This window comes from Lepus europaeus, chromosome 4, assembly GCF_033115175.1.
Source record: "Lepus europaeus isolate LE1 chromosome 4, mLepTim1.pri, whole genome shotgun sequence".
In the NCBI taxonomy this organism is placed as follows: Eukaryota; Metazoa; Chordata; class Mammalia; order Lagomorpha; family Leporidae; genus Lepus; species Lepus europaeus.
The window spans coordinates 158461905-158485618 of NC_084830.1; the positions used below are offsets into that span (position 1 = coordinate 158461905).

Sequence of the window (23714 nt, forward strand, 5' to 3'; positions counted from 1 at the left end):
CAGGTGCAATGGTCACGGTTAGAATCGCTTCTCAAAACTGTAGTGCAGGCACAAAACTCCTTCGGGCGGGGAGGCGGCCCGATGTCTGCAGCATCTGTAGGCGGCCAGGGCAAAGCGAGTCGAGTCGCTCCCAGGAACGCTCAGGCCTGGAGAGCCCAGTGCGAGGCAGAGGCGGGGCAGCCGAGGTGGACAACCCCAAATCAGTCCGGTGTTCAAGGGCTGCTGGGCTGGGAAGGGCGCTGGGACTTCTCGACGGAAAACATTTTCTCCTTCCAGTTACTCCTCGGTGAATGCGAAGTAGAAGAACAGAATTAGACGGAAAGCCGCGTTCTCCCCATGTTGCTAACGGCTTTAAAGGACTCGCTAGGTCTGGACTCCGCTTTTGACCTTAACGTGGAAGAACACCTGACACCGGCCCCAGCTGCGCCTACACTGACCCTTCCGGGGCTCCGGAGCGGGGACAACGCAGGGCCGCCCCCCGCCCAGCTCGTCCCCCAGCAAAGGCGGCAGGGGCGGACCCCCGCGATCGCAGCCGCGGCCGGGGCGGACCCTCACGACCCCCACGATCGCCGCCCGCGCTCCCGCACTCACCGTGAAGCGCTGGTCGCCGACGCTGCCCACGGAGAAGCAGTGGTCGCCGGGGTTCACGGCCCCCGTCAGCACCTGGTGCAGGTTCATGACGGCGCCTCAGACCCGCGGCGGCTCCCCTGCCGCCGGCCCTCAGGGGCGGCGGCCGCTCTCCGGCAGCGATCCCAGCCGCTCCGCGGGGGCCCGCAGCGCATCCCGGGCCCCGGAGGGGGCGGGCCGGCCGAGCGCCGCGCTGCTGCGCGCACCTGTCACTGCCTGCGCGGGCCCAGGCGGCGCCCGAGGCCGCCCGGGGCCGAGTCTCGGGCTGGGAGAGCCGCGCCCAGCGCACGCCGCCTCCGGGCCCGGGTCCGCCGGCCCCGACCGAGTACAGCGGCGCGCGCGCCCCCCCGCCCGGCCTGGCCCTTCCCGGCTCCGGTGCCCGCCGCCGCCGCCGCCGCCACGGTCCTCCGCGGCTCACGACGCGGCTCTGGGTCCCTGCCGCCGAAACATCGCGAGATTTCCCCCGCGAGCGGGACGGCTGTGGTAGAGGACTCACTTTTTAATCACAGCGCACATCTCTGCAAGTAAACCGCCCCCCCCAAAAAAAACTCCTAAACTGGCCAATCCGGAGCGCCATTCCAGCCAGGGTCCCGCCCCATGCTGAGCGCAGACCAATCTCCGTGAGGCTTAGGAAGGAGCCCGCAGTGCGTTTGAGCGTTGAGTTCAAGGGGCCCAGCGGCAGCCTCGAGAACCTGGGATGAGATGCGGTTTATCTCAGGAGGGTGTAGACGACGGCTTCAGCTAACCGTTGGGCCGGGAAGTTTACAGCGGAGGAGCGCATTAGACGCGGAGCCCCAGGTTGCTCGGTCCGGCCTGGACTACAAGTCCCAGCATGCACCGCTGCCCGGGCGCCGCGGGCGACTCTGGGAGCGGCGGTCCCCGCCCGCTGCGCGGTCGCTGATAGCTGAGCCTGGCGCTTCTGAGAGGCTGGCGTTCCTGACAGCCGCGTCGGAATGTGTGGTGACCCGGGCTTTGAGGTAATGCAGGGCCGAGGAGCTTAGTGGGCCTGCGCCTGGCGTGCTCCGACCCTGCTGGCGGTGCCGCGCCGCTCTGTGAGCAGAGAAAATGTCTAACTGCTACATTAATGCGTTTTCTGCGGCATACCCTTAAACACAAAGACTTCAGACCGAGACTTGGGTGAGAGGAATACCGACCATTGTTTCCCTTTGCTTTTCCGTTTCTGCAGGATACGTTTATCTTGTAATAGAAGTTACTTCGGGGAAAAAACAAAAACAAAACAAAACAAAAAAACAGCCACCTCTCTTGGACGAACTTAAAAGAAAATGAATTCCAGTATTTATCCTACTCTCTTCCTAAAGATGAGGGATGGAACAGTTTTGTATATTAAAAAAAAAAAAAAAACTTTTACTGAGGTTTAACAGTGTTAAAATTTTTGTTATACCTCTTTCATTTTTACTTACTTGACATGTTAAAGTGACTTTAGATTAATTTTATATTTTAGACCTTAAATCAGGATTGTTCATGTGGTTGTGTGAGTTCCACATAAATTCCGTGGCTGACTCATAGTTTAATACATGGATGCACTTTATTCTGTCCGGTTTGAGAGAAGTGCGCGCACACACACACACACACACACCCCATCCACTGGTTCACTCCCCAAATGGCAGCAGTGTCCGGGGCTGGATGGGGGCCAAAGCCACGATGGATCAGAAGCAGGTGCACAATATTGAACCCAGCCACTCTTAGGGGAGGCAGGCATCTCAGCCGGCTCCTCAACTGCCGAGCTAAATGCTGAAACCTCAGTTTTTGGTTTCAAAACTGAGCATGCGATGAGGTACAAAATAGGAAAATAGGAGATCTGTCCCACCTCCCCCTTTTTAAGTTTAATGTATTTATTTGAAAGGCTCTTAACAGAGACAGGGAGTTATCTTCAATCTGCTAGTTCACTCACAAATTACTACAACAGAGCAGGAAGCCATTTGGCTCCCAACTGGATAGCAGGGGTCCAAGCACTTGGTCCATCTTCTGCTGCCTTCCCAGGCACATTTTCAAGGAGCAAGATTGGAAGCAGAGCAACCAGTGTGGAACTGGCACACACAGCTTAACCAGCTATTCCACAATACCAACCCCTGAGATCTATTCATGATTCTCGCATTAACTAGTTCTCTGACTTTGTAAAATGTTCAAGTTTTCCTTATCTGTAAAAGTAGAAAGTTTAACTTACCAAGAATATTTTGCCTGGAATTATTTCTTTTTTTAAAAAAAAAGATTTATTTATTTATTTGAAAGAGTTACAGAGAGAGGAGAGGCTGCAAGGGCCGGAGCTGTGCCATTCCAAAGCCAGGAGCAAGGAGCTTCTTCTGGGTCTCCCACATGGGTGCTAGGGCCCAAGGACCTGGGCCATCTTCTACTGCTTTCCCAGGCCATAGCAGAGAGCTGGATCAAAAGAGAAGCACCCGGGACTAGAACTGGCGCCCATATGGGATGCTGGCGCTTCAGGCCATGGCGTTAACCCTCTGTGCCACAGCGCCAGCCCCTGGAATTATCATTTCTATAAATCTGTGCATCTGTTAATTTTCCTTTAAGTTCCTTTAGCCTATGAGTATGAACTTTTAAAACAGAGTTTGAACCCCACCCAAAGTACTCACTTGGACAGGTTACTTAATCTCTTTGTGCTTTACTTTGTTTTTCTGTAAAGTGAGCTTAATAGTAGAGTTCCCTAGTTGTTATCATGAGAATTTAAAGAAAACAATGGTTGTAAGAAACATTTGATAATTGTTAGCCATCACTATTTACTCTTCCTAAATAAACCCAGCCTTTTGACGTAAATTTAATCTTTCAGTCCAAATCGAACGTCTTGGCAGTGTTTGAGACCACTACAAATTTCTGTATCCATTCTAGTCTGGATCCAAAACTATAGAAATAGAATAACTAAATTTGGCCTGGGGATGCCTCCATACTCTGAGCCCCTAAGTAAGGAACTGCAACCTAACTTAGTACATAAACAGTATTTATTATAGTACAGAACAGATACTAACCGTTGAATACAAGGATAAAATTAACTAAGACCTGACTGATATACACATAAAAGATTCTCTGAAAAAGCTGTCCCAGAGAGGTGGCCATAGCAACCCCTTTGCCTGTATAAAAGAACAAAGTTGTAACAGTTCATTTAAAGATCATCACTGATATTATTTTCAGTTCTAGAATCAGAAAACACTATATTTCATGGTCTTACAGAACACTATATTTAATGGTATTACAGAAGTTGGTTTTATAGACAAAAAGTGACAAAGCAGAAACAAGCGAAAACCAGGTTGGTCATTTCCAAAGTAGCTTTCCTTCAGGTTGCTGCTTTTGTGCAAGGATTAAAGCAGAGGAAAATTTCATATGATGCCAATAGAAACTGACCTGTTCAGGAAATGTGGCTGTTATCTCTCTATTTGTGATCTCTGACAAGGTCAGAAAAGCCACTTCAGTTTGATGACTAGAACTGTAGTATAAGTGACTCCATTTTTATTTTTGGCCAGGCCTGTGCAAGAGCTTAGTCAAAAACAATGTCTTGCAGTTTTCATCTAGCATCTCCAAACTGCTGTTCTCATAGACCATCCCCTTAATGTAGCAGAGCTGCTCAATTCTAAACCCATTCCTGACGTAAGCAGGAACTTTCTGGAACTGACCGTATGAGAAGATTAGTAAGCTAAGAAGTTGGAGCGGGTAAAGGTAAATTGTGCAGTTGTCTCATTCTGCCCTGCCTGTGTCCTGCTAGCAGATGTAGAAATTCGTGCTGTCTGCCACCATGCTGCTCTCTCAGTGTCCATCTGCCTTCTCTCCATCACAAAGCCACTGCTAGCACAAAAAGCCAGGAAAATTACTGAATCAAATTAATCCCTGAATTGAAAATGAATTGTATCTTTCAGGCTTTGAAGGCTTGAAGGCTTTGTACCTTATTTTTTTCCTTTAGTTTCTAAGAAATCAAGGAGGAAAAATGCCTCTTAAAAAGAGGAAGTCATCTTTAAAAAATGAAATTCTGTGTATTTCCCATTATCACTAGCAGAAAGATCTCTTAAAAAACCCAAGTGGCTTGCCGGCGCTGCAGCTCACTGGGCTAGTCCTCTGCCTGCGGCGCCAGCACCCTGGGTTCTAGTCCCATTTAGGGCGCCGGATTCTGTCCTGGTTGCTCCTCTTCCAGGCCAGCTCTCTGCTGTGGCCCGGGAGTGCAGTGGAGGATGGCCCAAGTGCTTGGGCCCTGCACCCGCATGGGAGACCAGGAGGAATGCGCCGGCCATAGCAGCCACTTGGGGGGTGAACCAACAGAAAAAGCAAGACCTTTCTTTTTTTCTCTCTCTCTCTCTCTCTTTCTCTCTCTCTCTGTCTCTCTCTCCCTCTCTCTCTCTCTCACCCTTTCTCCCCCCCCCCCCCACTGTCTAACTCTGCCTGTCAAAAAAAAAAAAATAATAAAAATAAAGATAAAAAAACCAAAGTGGTAAGTGGTTTTGGGGACTGGCAGACCAAAGAGAAATTACGCTGTGCTCCATGGTAGTTTTATCGAAGTCACTGGGTAGTGACCGTGTAAATAAAAGCAATCAGGGGCAGGTGTTTGGCGTGGTGATTAAGCTTCTAGTTGAGATGCCTGTATCCCGTAATTGGAGTGCGGGAGTTTGAGTTCCAGATCAGCTGGATTCCAGCTTCCTGCTAGTGTGCGCCTGGGAAGCAACAGTTGATGGCTCAGGTAGTTGAGTTCCTGTTACCCACTTGAGAGCCCTGGATGAAGTTCTTGGCTTCCTGCTTCAGCCCAAGTGTGTGTGTGTTGGGGGGGCAGGGTAGGGAGTGAGGCTGCTGGAGACATTTGTGAAGTGAACCAGCAGATAGGAGCTCACACACGCTCTGCCAAAATAATTAATTAATTAATTAATTAATTATAAAAGCAATCAAGCCATACTCTTGAGATTCTTAAAAGTGAAAAAGAGAATATAAGTAGTCAGCACAGGAAAAGTAATCATTTCTTTTCTCGATATCTGATTTCCTGAATTTTTTTATTCATTGCCTCCTCCCCTTTCCTAGCTCATGGGTCTAAGTCCCTCTCCCTCAAGTGGCTTTTCCACAGTAGCCACCAACAGAGGATTCAGTCTCCACTGTCAACACGCAGTAGATAAGAGAAGGTGCAAGAGGAATCTCCAATGTCGTAATTGCTGAATCAAGGGAAGTGTGTTGCTGGAATTTCACATTAGCTTTCTAAAAATATTTTCTTAAAATATTACAAGGCTCTCTGTGCAGCACAGGCATTGTTTGCTCTAGAAACTTGCCTGTACTGCCAAAAACAACTTTGCCTATAGCAAAATACATCAGAAACAATGTAGATTGAATAGTCATTTGAGGGGGCCAGCATTGTGACATGGGCACCAGTTTGTATCCAGGCTGCTCCACTTCTGATCCAGTTCCATGCTTAATGGCCTGAAAAAAGCAATGGAAGATGATCCAAGTGTTTGGGTCCCTGCAACTCACCACCCACATGGGAGCCTCTGAAGAAGTTTCTGGCTCCTGGTCTTGCTGGGCCCAGTGCTGGGCCAATGCAGCCATTTGTGGAGTGAACCAGTGGATGGAAGATACCTTTGTGTGTGTGTGTGTGTGTGTCTGTATGTGCCTGTGTCTGCCCATATTTCCTTCTCTCTACATAACTCTTTCAAAATAAATATATTTTAAACATAGACATTTGGGCAATGAATTGGGAACCTAACCATAATTTTTTAATAATGTTGCTATAGACAAAATTAATTCCAATATCCCCTAAAACTTGGAGGTTGCTACTCTGTATGCTAGACTCAAATTGCATGCTCATCTGAAGGGTTTTGCAGCCACAGACATCTAAAGAATAAATATTTCCTTTTTTAAAAAAGATTTATTTATTTGAAAGAGTTACAGAGAGGCAGAGAGAGAGAGAGAGGTCTTCCATCACTGGTTCACTCCCCAAATGGCCACTCCCCAGATTGGCCAAAACTGGGCCAACCAGGAGCCAGGAGCCTCTTCCAGGTCTCTCATATGGGTGCAGGGGCTCAAGGACTTGGGCCATCTTCTACAGCTTTCTCAGGCCATAGCAGAGAGCTGGATCTGAAGTGGAGCAGCTGGGACTCGAACCAGCCCCTGTATGAGATGTTGGCACTGCCGGCGGTATCTTTACCTGCTATGCCACAGCAACAGCCCCAAGGACGATTTTTTCCAAAAGTTAATGTTCATTAAACACCACTCTCTACTCCTACACTATAATAGATATTTTCTCACTTAAACCTTGATGGTCCTATAAGGGTAGCATTTTTTTTTTTTTTTTTTTTGCAAATGAAGAAACCTAAGTTGGAAGATATTAAATAACTTGCCCTAAGTACATTAGATCTCCATATCCTAACCACCCAAGAATTTGAACTCAGGGCTCTTAGGCTGCAAAGATTGTTTACGAGTTCTGCAAAGACCACTGAATCCCAAGGGAATACAGTCCCAACAAACTACTCCCTACCACCCACAACCCCCAAGCTGAAAAGTTTGAAGAGATCAGAGAGGTAAGTTGAAAAGGGGGATTAAAAGTGGGAGAGAAGAAAAATAAAGCTTGGCATGCAAAATCCAGAAAAGAAAACCTAGTCACTCTTGAAGAAAATTTCTTCTGGAAGCTCTGCATAGTAGTGTAATAACAGAAATTCCGCTAAATGAGAACTCAAAGAGGACAAAATAATGAAAAGAAAAAGATTTCAGAACTAAAGAAACAAATCAAGAATATGATTTTACAACATGAATAGAATAAGGAATAGAACAGACATGGTTGAAAATGAAACTTCTGATGTTAAAGAAAATAATTATAAAACTGCAAGATGGGATAAAAACAAATGAAAAGTTTGAAACAGGAAGAGAAACAATAACTATGTTAGTCATGAATTTTAAACAAAATGATCACCTGTTTTACAATTTTAAGGTTGGAAGGTAATTCTGGAAAAGTTTTTCAGAGAATTACTGGGGCCAGCTCTGTGGCATAGCTAGTAAAGCCACTGCCTGCAGTGCCAGCATCCCATATGAGCACCAGTTCAAGTCTTGGCTGCTTCACTTCTGATCCAGCTCTCTGCCATGGCCTGGGAAAGAGGTAGAAGATGGCCCAACTCCTTGGGCCCCTGCACCAGTGTGGGAGACTAGGAATTAGCTCCTGGCTCCTGGCTTTAGATCAGCCCAGCTCCTGCAGCCATTTGGGGAGTGAACCAGTAGATAGAAGACCTCTCTCTCTCTCTGCTTCTATCGTTCTGTAACTCTGCCTTTCAAATAAATAAGTCTTTTTAAAAAAAAGAGAGAAAGAAAAGGAGAATTATTTGAAAACGGTAGAATATATTTACTTATTTTAATTTTTTTAAAATGTGAGTATGTTTATTATTAAAAAGTCAGAGTGGAAGACAAAAAGCAGATAAAAGTAATTCAAATCTCTCCACACAAGAATTAGTCACTCTTGGTATGTTCTTTGTATATTACAACTATTTTTTATCAAAAAAGTGTAACTACTTTATGACCTATTTTTAAGCAACATTTTGTTGAGAACACCATTGTCTATAGTGAAACGTACCTCTTTAGCCTCATTTTAAGTGACTGTGGTATCCAATGCATATATATGCCATATACTATAAAAATAACCTCCTGTGGGTGTACACACTTGAAAGGTTTTTATTTTTTAGGATTATTGTTAAATACTTTCCCTTTACCTCTCAAAAAGGCAATTAACAGTTAATCTGTGTTGGTTGCCCATTGCTCCATAACCCATTCTCCATCCCACTACCACTTTATTCTCCTATCAGCAACCCCTCTCATCCAAACCACAAAGATCAGACACATGACCATTAATAAAAATAACGGATAAAACATGCAGTATATTATATGTGTTTTCACAATGAATGCAATCTTCATAGTGTAATTCCCATGTAACAGGTAAGGAAACAAACAGTTCAGGTAAAGATCAGTCATTTCCTAAAGCTCCAAGTCCAGTGCATCTGCAAGAGAGCACAGCCTTTGAACGCTGGGTTCCAGCTCCCCTCAGGTTCTTGGCCACTGTATTTGACTCATAGATGAACCCTAGGATTTTTTGCTGCAGCTAGCAGGGAATTCTTGTCTTTTTCAAAGAATGAACCATTTTCCCTGAACATAGATGCCTGACAGTTTTAGGCAAGAATAAAAGAGAAGGAAGTAGAACTGAGTTCTGGTTTCCATAGGGAGTAAGAGGAAGTCGTGATAGTCTCATTTGAACCCTTGATCAAATGCTGTGTAATGTCCATGCTACCCAATTATGTGAGCCTGAAATCCTCCCCACCTACTTCTTTTTTCCTAAGTTGGTAAGAATTCTGTTTGGATCACAAGATTTATAGGTGACAAGTTATACTCCAACAAACACAAAAGTGTGAAATTTCAAGCTTCTTTGGAAAATAACAGTGTGTGAATAAGCAGAGAGAAAATCATCAGAGATTGGAGAGAGGAAGAACACCATTCCTGAAAAAATGCTTCAAATATAGCTAGGTTCATTTCCTGCAGTTTGATTTTTAAAAATAAAAGTACAGGCATAAAGTAAAAATCAATCCCCCCCCCCAAAAAAAAAAAAATCCAACATAGCTCTGAGGAAACAGAAGAAAGAGTTGTGAGAAGAATGAATTGCTCAATCTTTCACCTGCTGAGTTTTCGTACTCTATTCAGCAGAGGAAAGGGAAAAACAAGCTTCAGAAGGAAAATCTGTAAGCCTTGTAAAAGTCCTTAATTCTGTAACTGAAATTGCTGGAAATTCACTGGCCACAAGCTGTTTCTCTGGGCCTACTCCTTGCTCTGCATGCAGAGCCTTTGATTATAGGTCTTGGATCAAAAGCACCCATAAAGGGAGAGTTGCAGATTGTAAACACTGCTTTAATTAAAGCAAATCTGAAATAATAACACACTTTCAGTAAGTGGGGTCCTTTGTTTTCTGAATCTTAAGAGCTAGAGGGACATAAAAGAAATGCCTTTTTGTTTTATGAAAACAAGTCACTTTTGCCATACACATTTCTGGAGAGGGGAGTGGATCTCATCTTAAAACTTATATTTTTCAAAAATGAAATTTTAAAAATAGGTAGAAGGTACTTTTGCATGTTTCTAATTTTCTGTGAGATAATGCAGTTCAGTTTCGTCATGACGTATGGTTTTGCCTGAGAATCTTCCTAGAAAATATTTTGAAAATTTTTTCCTTCTGGAAAAGAAGAGTCTTAAGGTTCCTTTCGAAAAAGTAGGAATGAAGACAAACCACTGATGAGGGAGCGAGCATTATGGAGCTGTGGGTTAAACCACCACTTGTGAAGCTGATATCCCAGGTTGGAGTGCTGCTTTGACACAGCTTCCTGATGAAGCAACCGGGAGGCAGCAAAAGATGGTCCAAGTGCTTTGGCTGCTCCACCCACGTGGGAGACCCAGATGGAGTTCTGAGCTCCTGGCTTCAACCCAACTCAGTCATACCAAATTGGCATGGAAGATGATGATGGGATTTGGGCAGTGTTCATGGCTTGGGTGGTGGCAACTTTTAGTTCCTTAACTCATCCAAACTGCCTCACCTACATCAATGATACAAAGCCAAGAGAAAGGCTATCCATTAAATGTCAAGAGTTTAATTTCAGGAAGGTAAGTGACTTGCAATAGAGTAAAGAAAGCTAAGAACTGGGTCAGCCCCTCTAATTTAATGAAGTGGGTGGGAGGGACAGTGAGGAATCATAGGAGGTGTTTTAAGAAGTATGTTTGGGGGGCCAGCACTGTGGTGTAGCAGGTAAAGCTGCCACCTGCAGTGCCGGAATCTCATATGGGCGCTGGTTTGAGTCCCAGCTGCTCCACTTCCGATCCAGCTCTCTGCTATGGCCTGGGAAAGCAGTAGAAGATGGCCCAGGTCCTTGGGCTCCTGCACCCACATGGGAGGCCCAGAAGAAGCTCCTGGCTCCTGGCTTCGGACCGGTGCAGCTTGAGCCATTGCAGCCATCTGAGGAGTGAACCAGTGGATAGAAGACACCTTTTTGTCTCTTCCTCTGCCTCTCTGTAACTCTGCCATTCAAATGGGTAGATAAATCTTGAAAAAAAAATATATGTTTGGGCAGCACTGGGTGTCAGTGTGTTAAGCCACTAGTTGGGCCATCTGCATTCTATAACAGATGGCACGCCAGTTGGATTCCCAGCTTCCGTCTAACACTACCTCCAATCTGACTTCCTACTTGTGCATTCTAGGAGGCATGAGCTCCTGTCTTTGGCCTGGCCCAGCCCTATTGTGTTTGGGGGAGTGAACCAATGAATAGGAGTCTCTCTCTCTCTCTCTCTCTCTCTCTCCCCTTTCAAATAAATAAGAATATACAAATCAACATTTTTTAAAAATGGTGTTTTTTTAAACATTTGCTTGGATTCTTGGAGTTGGGTCAGGAAGATATTGCTCAAAGGACAAAGAGAATCAAGAAGATAGCATTGGATTTAGTTTCTCAGGAAGTGATTTGTGACTTTCAGGAATGCCCTTTTGTAAAGTGGAGGGTATCAATGTTGGATTAGATTATAAAGGCATAAGGAGGCCTTGCTTGGCAGCAATAACTATAAGTTGTCCTTCCCCTGACTTACTCATTGTCCTTTTCTCAAACTGGGTACTGGAAGGAGAAACCGATGAGGAAAATTACAAAACTCTGAAGAATTGGCACCTAGGAGGGACTCAGTCTTCCAGCAATGCCTTGAAGCTAACTCAAACCCTGAGAGCTCTTGAATGAAAACAGATTATCTTCCTTTTTCTTTGGTTCGAATCATCTTTACTTTTAAAAAGTTTTTGGCTGGTTCATTTTTAGGGATTAAAAGTTGTGTAATTGCCCCCTTTATCTGGAAGGCTGTACAGGGAGAGGTGCTGACTGAAGCATTCCTAGAGGTCAACAGACAAAAAGGGAATGGTTTCCTAGGCTTCACCCAGAAAACAAGTCCTCTCTAGCAGTGGCTTTGGACCACTGTCCTGAACAGTCGAATTAGTTTGCTTCCCTGAGCTTGATTGCTACCTTTGGGGGAGATTTAAAGCCTGCTCACCCTCTTACACTTGCCAAGTCTTGCTGCTGCTTCCAAGTCAGTAATCTTGCCCTACCCAGACCTCTTACTGTCTGACCACACTGCTTAGCTAACCCATTTGTGTCACACCTTCCTGCCTATGCCTCCTATGCAAGGGCCTTTGTAGAAACTACCTTCTTATGCCATTGGGAAGACTTTAAAGATCTTGAAAGAAATAAGACAATAAAGAATCAAGAATGGAGGAGTTGAATTTGGAAATGGTAAATGTAGAGATAGAGACTTTCGGCTAGAGAAGAAGGAGGTGGAATAAGAAAGGATAAACGTGATACCTTCATCCCTCTGCACTACAGGAAGTGAATCCTTTCAAAGCAGGAATGTGATTGTATGTGAATTATGTTTCAGTAGAATAGGTTTTTAAAGAGCAGTGAGTTTAGGTGATTGAATAAAGTTTTTAAAGTATTGAGTTTAAAAGTCACATTCATCTGAGAGTGGCAGTTTCCTTTAATGATGTTTCCATTAAGAATGTTTGCAGTGGTCTACATACACCTCCCTTCTTTTCTTATTAAAATATGAGGCCAGCGCCGCGGCTCAATAGGCTAATCCTCCACCTTGCGGCGCCGGCACACCGGGTTCTAGTCCCGGTCGGGGCACCGGATTCTGTCCTGGTTGCCCCTCTTCTAGGCCAGCTCTCTGCTATGGCCCGGGAGTGCAGTGGAGGATGGCCCAAGTCCTTGGGCACTGCACCCCTGGGAGACCAGGAGGAAGCACCTGGCTCCTGCCTTCGGATCAGTGCAGTGCGCCGGCCACAGTGCGCCAGCCACGGCGGCCATTGGAAGGTGAACCAACGGCAAAGGAAGACCCTTCTCTCTGTCGCTCTCTCTCTCTCACTGTCCACTCTACTTGTCAAAAAAAAAAAAAATATGAAATTGCTCCAGAAGTTCTTATAGAACCTGCTCACTCTCTACTAATCATTGCAAGGATAGGACAGGGCATAACCATATGTTTACTAATCAAATGCAAACATGATGAATATACTAAATGTTGCAAGATGTAAATAGTGTTTACATATATGTGTTAAATAAAAATTATAGGAGACCATTATTTTAGATTCATCTCCTGTACTGGGATCCAACGGGCCCCAAATGGAGTCATCCATGCTAAAGATCCAGAACACCAAATAAAAACCAAATTGTTATCTGGACAGAGAAATCAAGAGAGGTAACAGTTACATTTTCCAAATCAGCTAGTTTCAATTGGCATATTAATAGCATCCCCTCTGCCTTCATATTTACACAAAAAAGTAACCTGCAAAACCTGATGTCAACCAGCCAGTTATTTTTCTATTATTCTGTCTCCATGGTCCCCACGTTACAAGGAAAATAGCCAATCTGATTTTTGGCTTTGTTTCTGCTTTTTTCAGCCCTTCTCTACCTATAAAAATCAAGCTCTCCTGCTTAACTCATGGAAGCTCTTTTTCTATTTTACAGAATGAAATGTTGCCAGATAATAGAAATAAAAGTAAAGCCAATCAATATCTTTAAATTGCTGTAATTTTGTTCATTGACAATGTTAGGCTGTACATAACAGACTATGTAATCAGCAATGCCTTAAATAATGAAGACATAGAGTTGTGTCCTACAACAAAGATTGTTGCAGGGTGGTCAGTAGCTAAGTGTGGGCCTTCCCCTAGTAGACACACATTGGCTATAGAGAAGCATCAGATATCTTGTGCTCACTTGACAACATGTGGGAAGAGTAGGAAGGAAAAAGGCATTCTTCTTACTTTCTACTTTTTTTTTTTTTTTTTGGTCAGGAGGAAAAATATTTCTAGGAGACTAGCAAAAAAATTTCCTGTTTTATCTTAAAGGCCAGATGTGGGCCACATTGCAAACTTTTAGCTTTAAAAAATGCCAGAGAAGTGAATAACTGGCTTGTTTAGCCTTAGAGATCGAAGTACAAGACAGAAGGGAACTGAAAATGAGTGTTGGATAGGCAGTGAAACTGTTGCATTACTCACTGGGAAAAAGAATAACACAACCAAGAAATAATTACTTGAGAAACCTCAGATGTAAGTAGATTTCAGTTAAACCTAAGTAAAGCTCAAAAACTGAGGAGCAAGGTTTGAGATGTGAACAGTATGCTGGAAAAACAAACAAAACTTCAAACAACTAAGCATGTTAAGACAATCTGGTTAATACAGTTTTATAATTTGGACTTCACTGAGTTCGGGAGGACTGAAGATTGCTTCTACTAGTAGCTAACTCTTCATGGAATTCTCTGCCCCTGTGCGGTCGCCTAGGTGGCCAACAGCCTGGGTGTTTTCCTCTCAGGTTAACTATAAGTGTCTCTAACAGCCACTCCCAATGATAGTGTTTGCTTTTCTTTTCATCTTAATTTTGGATTGGGTTGTGCTTGATTTTAAGTCAACCACTTCCTATCTTACATGTGGTACTAGAAGAAAGGTTCTGATATTTGGAGGAATATAACTTGATTCTTAGACCTTAGATCTCTACGAAAGCCCAGAGTTCAGAAAAACAACTGTTTTTCATTCAGACTATGACCAAGCCATCTATTGTGAAATTATACTCCTCGTAAGAAACTTGCAAACTCACAGAATGTCTTTGGATATTTTTTTATTGCTCCCAAGGAGAAAGGACACCACATTGGTTTCTTTCTAACCTTTCCTAACAAAAGAAATGTTGTGCACGTATTATGGCTTTAACAACTTTGACTACATTGACTACTGAAATTTTGGTTTTAAAAAAGCATATACAGGCTGGCGCCGTGGCTTAACAGGCTAATCCTCCACCTTGCGGCGCCGGCACACCGGGTTCTAGTCCCGGTTGGGGCGCCGGATTCTATCCCGGTTGCCCCTCTTCCAGGCCAGCTCTCTGCTATGGCCCGGGAGTGCAGTGGAGGATGGCCCAAGTCTATCCACTCTGCCTGTCAAAAAAAAGAAAAAAAAAAAAAGCATATACAGAAGTAATTAAAGAGAGTACTTGCTATTATGAGAGTTTGTAGTGAAGTAAAAAGAAGTCAGGGCAGACATTAAGTATCATAGTTAAGACACTGCTTGGGATGCCTGCTTTGCATATCCGTATGTCTGGGTACAAGGCCAGGCTCTACTCCTGATTCCAGCTTCCTGCTAATATGCACCCTGGAAGGCAGCAGGTTCAAGTAGTTGGGATGTTGCCACTATCATGGAAGACGTGGAGTGAGTTCTTCCTGGGTTGGGGGCCTTCAGCTTGGCGCAGACCTAGTTTAGTGGACATTTAATGAGGGAACCAGTGGATGGAAGATATCTCTCTATCTTTGTCTCTCCCTGTCTCTCTGTCACTCTTTCAGATAAATAAGTAAATGACAAATAATAAAAAGGAAAATATAAATAGACACATTTAGACTCTAATTCCTTGTGTTCTTTCCACACATGCCTCATGCCTGACTCCCCTTAAAAATAAATAGGAATAATTATTGCCAAATGCTGATGAGATTAATAGTAGCTCTTTCCGAAGATTGCACACAAAACACATTAAAGAAGAAATCAGATTCACATGGGACCCAGTGAGAATCTCACAGTTGGGAGAAAGATTATTTTAATCTGAAGATATTTGAGATTCAACAAATGTAGAAGGCAGTGCTCTGGGAGAGAAACTCTGGGGAAGTGAGGCTGCTGTGAACTCCCCTTTGGGGCCACTTTTACTCCTAGAAAGGAGGCCAGCAGTACACCTACCATGATGTCCCTCTACAGAGAGTTTTGTTTTGTTTTAAAAATTTATTTATTCACTTGATGGGAAGAGTTAGAGAGAAGGTAGTGGCCCAACTCATTGTGCACAGCGCTGACCCCCAGGGGAGAAAAAAAAGACCACTCTTGCCTGAGTAGACAGACATCACAAGTTCTTTATCTCTCCTTTGTTCTACAACTCAAAGGTGTCTTCCCTATGGAAACTTCTTTGTTCTTCCATATCAGCCATTCCCTTTTCCTTGGAAGTCAAGCTCCTAGCTTTAATTATTCAATGAGCTAGCTATTTCTTTCATTAGTCCCTGTGCATGAATAAACCTCTTTTCACCTGTTAATCTGTTTGTTGTCAGCTTAATTAGATGGCCCTTATTGCTGAACCTAAAAGGGTATAGGAATTGCTTTTTTCCCTAAAAAGTGTATCAGTTTTCCCAAGTGGTGTTATTGGCATTTTTGGTGGGATAGTTCTTCATTGTGTGGGACTATATAATTTGAGAACATTAAGTGGTCTGATCCCTGCCTGTAGTGCACATACATCTCTCTCCCTAACCCACCTCATCCCCCAATATGTCAATGATAAATGCCTACACATATCCTAAATAGGATTACCCAATAAAATACAGAAATCCCAATTAAATGTTGATGTCAGAATAATTTTGGTGTAACTATGTTACAAGCATTACATGGGACAAGTTTCTATTATAAATTATTTCTCTAAAAGTTACATCCAGCTGTCCTTCCTGTGTGTTTAAAAAAAGAAACTTTGTGTCTTTAAATCATTGTCAGATACACACTGAAGTTGAGAGGAAGATACAGAGTTTTCCCATATTCCTCCTTCCCTCACACAGGCATGGACTCCCCCTTCATGAACATTCTCCTCCCAAGTGGCACATTTATTACAATGGGGCACCTACACTAATATATCAGTTTCACCCAAAGACCTTAGTTTATATCAAGGTTCATTCTGTGGGTTTGGACAACAGAATAATAGGATAATGAAGGCAGCACAGAGTAGTTTCGCTGTTCCACACATGCTCTTTGTCTACCGTCCTGTGTTTCCATAACTCTGGCAGCTCTAACTCAGCACTCCCCCACATGGTACCACCCTTCCTCAGAAGCACCTCCTCGCAGAACCTTGCCAACTTGGTGAACATCCTAGAGTTCAAAGTATCCCAGTCTTCCATCCATTCAGCAAATGATTGATTTATAGCATTTTATTAGGTATCTGATGCTTCACTAGATGTTATAAAAGACAAAAGTAAAACGTAATACCTGATCTCCAGGAACTACCAAGTGCTGGCTCCTCCTGGTCACTTAAACAACCTGTTGATGAGACAGAGCCTGACCAGGGTATCAGAGGGGGAAGGGCAACATCAGAATATGCACTGGAATGTTGATGTTTGCCTTAAGGCAGGTCCTGTAAATCCAGCGCAGGGAGAGAGTGTCAATTAGGATTGGATGGTGGTCATTATATGGATTACATGGGCATTTCAGTTTAGTAGGCCCAGCAAGGTGAGGATTGTGTGGTGGATCGTGAGGTGTAAACTGATGGTTGATAACTTTTATTAAAGAGTTGATGGTTTTTCCAAGAAATTTTGACGTTTGATATTTTAGATCAAAATAGTTAATGCTCTCAATCATCAATATTCCCCAATAATTGCCAAGAATTTTACTGAGGCACACTCCTCCTATTTTTTTTTTTTTTAAGATTTATTTACTCATTTGAAAATCAGAGTAACACAGAGAGAGAAGGAGAGGCAGATGGGGAGAGAAAGGTCTTCCATCTGCTGGTTCACTCCCCAATTGGCCACAGTGGCCGGAGTTGTGCCGATCCGAAGTCAGGAGCCAGGAGTTCCTCCAGGTCTCCCATGTGGGTGCAGGGGCCTAAGGACTTGGGCCATCTTTCTACTGCTTTCCCAGGCCACAGCAGAGAGCTGGATCAGAAGCGGAGGAGCCAGGACTTGAACCAGTGCCTATATGGGATGCCGGCACTACAAGCGGTGGCTTTACCCGCTGTGCCACAGTGCCGGCCCTGGCACACTCCTCCTTTTCACAGTTCCTCAACTAAGACCCCAAAGAACATAAATTTCTCAGTGGTTCTATCCTTATCCAAAATGTGGATGATTTTTTGTCTGTGTTTGTAAGATAGGTCCTAAGAGAGTCTATCTTTCAGCTTACTGTGTTAGCTCAAAAAAGACTATGCTTCCAAACAATAGTTAGAATTTTATCCAAGTCGGGTTAATTAGTTAGCACATGATTCATCCTATCTTAGTTTGCTTGGCCTGCTGTAGCATAGTATAAACAAAATAGTTTACAGATGATTTCTCACGTTTCTGGAGGCTGGAAGTCCAGGATCAAGGCAGACCCCGTACGTAGGGAGGACCTGCATTCAGGTCACTTCCAGTGCCTTCTTGCTGTGTCCTCAAACGGTGGAAGAGGCAACTGGTCTCCTTTATGCCCCTTTTAAAGACACCAATGCCATTCATGAAGAGTTCCCCTTCTTGACCTAATCACCCTCCCAAGGCCCCTCCTCCTACCACCACCACCTGTGGACCTAGTATTTCAACACAGGAAGTTTTGGAGGTGAATCATTGACTTCTGATGACTCCAGGCCGTTCACAACTTAGCAGGCCAGTAACTAAGATACACTTAAGAGGACTCCTGGGTGGCACTAGTGTTTTCAGGTAGTATGTTCCAACTCTTCTGAAATAATGTCTTTGACTACTGTCTGCTCAAAGTGGCTCTATGACTTAACAAAGTCTTGGTAACAAATCTCTTCCTTTGGAACTTAAACGTGAACAGGTAATCTGTAGCTTAGAAGGAGTTCTCTCACTTTGGAAGTTGGACTGCTTTCCAACAGTGGGTAACCTAGTAGAGATTTTAATCCTTTTTTTTTTTTTTGAGGGTATTTTAAAATTGGATGGCCCTTCATGTTGTACAATCTGTGATTTTTGCTGAACGTATTCTGCATTCTCAGTAAATAAGCTAACTTTCTATTATTTTCTCTGTTGAACATTTCTTCTTAAATTTTTTTGGAGATTTATTTATTTTTATTTATTTGAAAGGCCAGGTTACAGAGAGAGGGAAAGAGACGGAAAGAGAGAGTTCTTCCACTTGCTGGTTTACTCACAAAATGGCCACAACAGCTGGAGCTGAGCCAGGCTGAAACCAGGAGACAGGAGCTTATTCCAAGTCTCCCATATGGGTACTAGGGGCCCAAGCACTTGGGCCATCCTCCGCTGCTTTCCCAAGCACATTATCAGGGAGTTGGCTAGAAGTGGAGCAGCCAGGACTTGAACTGGCACCCACATGTGATGCCGGCGCTGTAGACGGCTGCTTAATCCATTATGCCACAATGCCAACCCGGGACTGTACAATTTGAGGACATTAAGTGGCCTGATCTCTGCCAGTAGTACACATACATCTCATTTCCTAACCTAACCCATCTCACAACAAGTCAGCCATAAATGCCTATACATATCCTAAGTAGTATTGCCCAACAAAATACAGAAAACCCAGTTAAATGCTAATGTCAGAATAATTTCTGTGTAAGTATGTTCCAAATATTGCATGGAATGCAAACCGGGTCCCATATTGGATACCAGCGCTGCAGGCAGAGGCTTAACCTGCTATGCCAAAGCACTGGTCCCAACATTTCTTTTTTTTTTTTCTTTTTTTTTTTTTTTTGATACTTATTCATTTATTTGAAAAGGAGAGTTACAGAGAAAGCAGGAGAGTTGGAGAAACCTTCCATCTGCTAGTTCATTCCCCAAATGTCTGCAATGGCCAGGTCTGGGCCAGATCTGGGCCAGGCCAGAGCCAGGAGCTTGGAATTCCATCTGGGTCCCCACATGGGTGGCAGGGACCCAGGCACTTGGGTCATCTATTACTGCTTTTCCAGGTGCATTAGCAGAGATCTGTATTAGAAGAGGAGCAGCTGGGACTCGAACAAGCACTCATATGGGATGTCATGTTTCAGGCTGGTTAGCCCAGCCCACTGTGCCACAATGCAAGCCATTACCCCCCACCTTTTTTTTTTTTTAAGATTTATTTATTCATTTGTAAGACAGAGTTACACAGAAAGAAAGCAAGAGAGAGAGAGAGAGATCTGAGAGATCTTTGCACATTTCTAATCCCTGCTATAGGGCTTTAAAACCTGCTGCTTTTCTTCTATTACCTGGAGAAAAGGAAACTCACGACTGTCTTACCTGTTGTGAAACACCTGCTGTCTGTGTATGTTTATTAGAAATGTCCTTGGGAAACACACATGGAACCTTGTCTGTTGATAGGTCAAATTTTGAAACTAAAACAGAAAACTATCAGGTCAAACCCAAAAACCCAAAAACTTGGGGCTGGTGCTGTGGCACCGCGGCATAGCAGGTTAAAGCCTTGGCCTGCAGCGCTGGCATCCCTTATGGGCACTGGTTTACACCCCTGTTGTTCCACTTCCAATCCAGCTCTTTGCTGATGGCCTGGGAAAGCAGCAAAAAATGGGTGGGCCCCTGCACCCACGTAGGCGACCTGGAAAAAGCTTCTGGCTCCTGGCTCCAGATCAGCTCGGCTCTGGCCATTGCAGCTATCTGGGGGAGTGAACCAGCGGATAGAAGACCTGTCTTTACTTCTCTCTGTAACTCTGTCTTTCAAATAAATAAAATAAATGTTTTTTAAAAAATGCTCAGTTCAGTCCTAGATTACAAGCCAAATGGGAAAAGAATTCAGTGTGCTCACCAGAGCTTGTTAGTTAGACAAGAGATGAACGTTTGCAGATGCAGCAGATAGTTTTATGGAGTAGTCCAGAGTTTGGAAGTGCTCTGGAGATAAAGAAGGATTCTTGATCTCAGGAAGAGCCCAATAAAGAGTGCGTAGCTAATTAAAGGAATGTGAACGTTGTAGCGTTTCCCGAGGAGGTAGCTATTACAAAATTAGGAATGCTTGCTTATAAAATGATAAAGGAAATGCTTTGGCACTCAGCTAAAACCCCAGCACTCTTGATAACTGAAGACAGTACATATTTGGAGAGTTTCAAAGAGTCTATTATAGAATGGCTGCCCTGAACAGAGCTAACGGTCTAGCCTACAATAAGGGATACAAGATTCCTGACATAAGGAAGCTGTAGGGAAAACCAGAGGCACACAGTGGAAGGCAGGGCCAATTCTTTTCCTTTTTCTTTTTTTTTTAAGATTTATTTTATTTATTTGAAAAGGTTACAGAGAGAGGTCTTCCATCCGCTGGTTCACTCCTCAAATGGCCGCAATGACTGGAGCTGAGCCCATCCAAAGCCAGGAGCCTGGAGATTCCTCTGGGCCTCCCACATGTGTGCAGGGATCCAAGGAACTGGGCCATCCTCCGCCACTTTCCCAGGCACATCATCAGGAAGCTGGATCCAAAGTGGAGCAACCAGGAAGCAAAGAGGCACCGTATTGGTTGCCGGTGTGGCAGGCCAGGACTTTAACCCACTGCGCCACAGCGTCAGCCCTAGGAAGTTTTCAAGTAGAGAAAAGGAGAGTCTTACTGTGTCTGCAACCATTTCTTAAGTCAGGGTGCCCTTGAAGTTAAGTCTTTGGAAGATGAGGACGAGATGAGACAAGGGACGATTTTACAGGGAAAACAAGTAGCACTCTGGGAAAGCAGTAGAAGATGGCCCGAGTGCTTGGGCCCCTGCACCCACGTAGGAAACCCAGAAGAAGTTCCTGGCTCCTGGCTTTGGATTGGTTCAGCCCCAGCCATTGCGGCCAACTGGGGAGTGAACCAGTGGATGGAAGACCTTTCTTTCTGTCTCTCTCTCTCTCTCTGTAACTCTACTTCTCAAATAAAATAAAATAAAATAAAATATATAAAATAAAAAAGAAGAGGAAAAAGAAGGAGGAGGAGAAGGAAGAAGAGGAGGAAAAGGAGGAAGAAGAAGAAGAAAGAGAAGGAGAAGGAGAAAGAAGAAGAAAACTGCACTTGCAACAATGACTCAAACCAAGATTGTGAAGCAACTTGATCCATCTACTGACCTTAACACATTTTGTGTGGCTAGAAGAGTTTGGATGCCAACCATGAAATAGCACATTCATTGTGGGAAATGTCTGTAGCCCCACCTTTGCCCTAAATGAGGGGATCTACAGAAAAGGAAAAGATTCAGTAAAATAATAATTCTTGGTTAGTAAATGAAATATCCTATCTGAGAAGGTCCTGTTTTCACTTTTACAAATGTATCTTCGTTCTCTGATAGTCTTAGTTATTTCTTTTTTTAAAAAGATTTATTTATTTATTTGAAAGTTGGAGTTACACAGAGAGAGAGGAGAGGCAGAGAAAGAGAGGTCTTCCATCTGATGGTCCACTCCCCAACTGGCCACAACGGCCAGCGCTTCACTGAACCAAAGCCAGGAGCCAGGAGTTTCTTCTGGGTCTCCCACGTGGGTGCAGGGGCCCAAGGACTTGGGCCATCTTCCACTGCTTTCCCAGGCCATAGGAGAGAGCTGGATCAGAAGTGAAGCAGCCAGGACTCAAACCAGCGCCCTTATGGGATGCCGACGCTTCAGGCCAGGGCGTAAACCTGCTGCACCACGGCACCAGCCCCAGTCTTACTTATTTCTTAACTGCTCTAAGACTTAGTCATAAGGAAAGAGTAATGCCACATACCCAATTCTGTTGATGGGCTTTCCTCCACCATGTAATCTAGTTGCCACAAATTTCTAAAATCCTTATTCTGGATAAGCGTAAATTCATGTAATACCTCTACTTTTAGACAGATGTTATTTACTCAAAAACCAATCATGTTCTGATACTCAGAATATTTACTGACATGGCCTATATTCTTATGCTTGAATAACAAATATACATTTGTAGATATATCTGGGTACACATAGGTGTTGTATTGTTCCTATTTTTGTGCTGTCTTCTTTTTAAAAATTTATTTTTATTTACTTGAAAGGCAGAGTTATAGAAAGAGGGGAAAGACAGAGCAAAAAAGACTTTGCCAGGCTGAAGCCAGGAGCCAGGAACTCCATCAGGTCTCACACAAGGGTGGCAGTGGCAGAACTACTTTGGCCATCTTCTGCTGCCTTCCCAAGTACATTAGCATGGAGCTGGATTGGAAGCAGAGCAGCCAGCACTCTAACCAGCTCTCTGATATGGGATCCAGTATTGAAGGTGATAGATGAACCCAGTGTACCACAATGCTGGCCTTGTAGTGTCTTTTTGTGCCTAAACACGATATTCTATGCTCTCATTTGATGGCTTTCTAATTATTGTTATATAGCATTGTTGTTAGCAAATGCCATGCATGGAGTACTACACTAAGCCATCTGCACCACAATTCTATTCTCTTCCCAGTATTATTTTGGAGTAATATAAAAATACTGTTATGTAAATATATGTTAGTATAAATATGCATACAGTTTTCACAACATAAGCAATGGAGAACTTAATGACAGAAACAGGAACCAGGTTGAGTTCTTGTTTTCTTTTGAGTGGGACATAGGGGACTTCAGGCTTAAAGGGTTAAGCGAATAGTCACCCTTCCTCATTTACAGCACTTTGCCACATTTGCTTTACGTTTTATATGAGGAGACTGTTTTACACGTGTCCTCCCAGCCTTAAGGTTTAGATGGAAATTAAGTTCTAGAAATACTTTCAAATCGGGAAGACCAGGGTTGGGATCCTGGCTCTGTACCGTCTGATAAATGTGTGATCTTGGGCAAATGATTTGATCTCTGTGAGAGCCCATTTTTCATCTGCAAAATGGAAATAATAATGCTAACATCTAATAATAGGATTGCTGTTAGAATTGAATATGTGCCTAGATGATTAGCACATTGTATAGTACATGGTGCTCACTATACTTTAGCCTGTCAGTGGCATAAGAATTCTGAATTTGTAGTCACAGCAGTCTTGGCTAGGAATCCCTACTACTAGTATGCTGTGCAACTTTAATATATATTTGCTTATTGTATTTATTTGAGAGAGAGAGAGAGAATATCAATCTTCCATCTCTGGTTCACTCCCCAAATGTCTACAACATCTGCAATAAGTCTAGGATGAAACCAGGAACTGGGAACCCAGTCTGATCTGCCATAGGGTGGTAGTGACCCAACTACTTGAGCTACCACCTGTTGCCTCCCAGGGTGCCAATTAGCAGGATGCTAACTTTGATATGGGCCATAGGTATTCCAAATGTGGTCTTTTTTTAAGGTTTATTTTTTCATTTGTAAGGCAGAGTTACAGAGAGGCAGAGAGAGAGAGAGAGAGAGAGGGAGAGAGAGAGGGAGAGAGAGAGGTCTTCCATCTGCTGGTTCACTGCCCAGATGGCCGCAATGGCTGGAGTAGTGCTGATCTGAAACCAGGAGCCAGAAGC

The 23714-nt window shown here is 43.8% G+C and overlaps 2 protein-coding genes across 7 annotated transcripts in view; one reads left to right on the forward strand and one right to left on the reverse strand.

Annotated features, from left to right (window-relative positions):
• The window catches only part of DMXL1 (Dmx like 1), a 151841-nt gene extending 151128 nt beyond the window's left edge, over nt 1-713 (reverse strand). For all 5 annotated transcript variants that reach the window (XM_062189275.1, XM_062189276.1, XM_062189279.1 and 2 more), the window contains exon 1: nt 592-713. In XM_062189275.1, the coding sequence (XP_062045259.1) occupies nt 592-678 (87 nt within the window). In that variant the 5' untranslated portion in view covers nt 679-713. The remainder of the gene's footprint in view (nt 1-591) is intronic.
• An 812-nt stretch (nt 714-1525) lies between these two features.
• Nucleotides 1526-23714, forward strand: part of DTWD2 (DTW domain containing 2) — a 235031-nt gene continuing 212842 nt past the window's right edge. Inside the window, exon 1 of one of the 2 annotated variants that reach the window (XM_062189282.1) lies at nt 1526-1604. In XM_062189282.1, coding sequence (XP_062045266.1) covers nt 1581-1604 — 24 coding nt within the window. In that variant the 5' untranslated portion in view covers nt 1526-1580. The remainder of the gene's footprint in view (nt 1605-23714) is intronic. The other variant, XM_062189280.1, reaches the window with a different exon arrangement.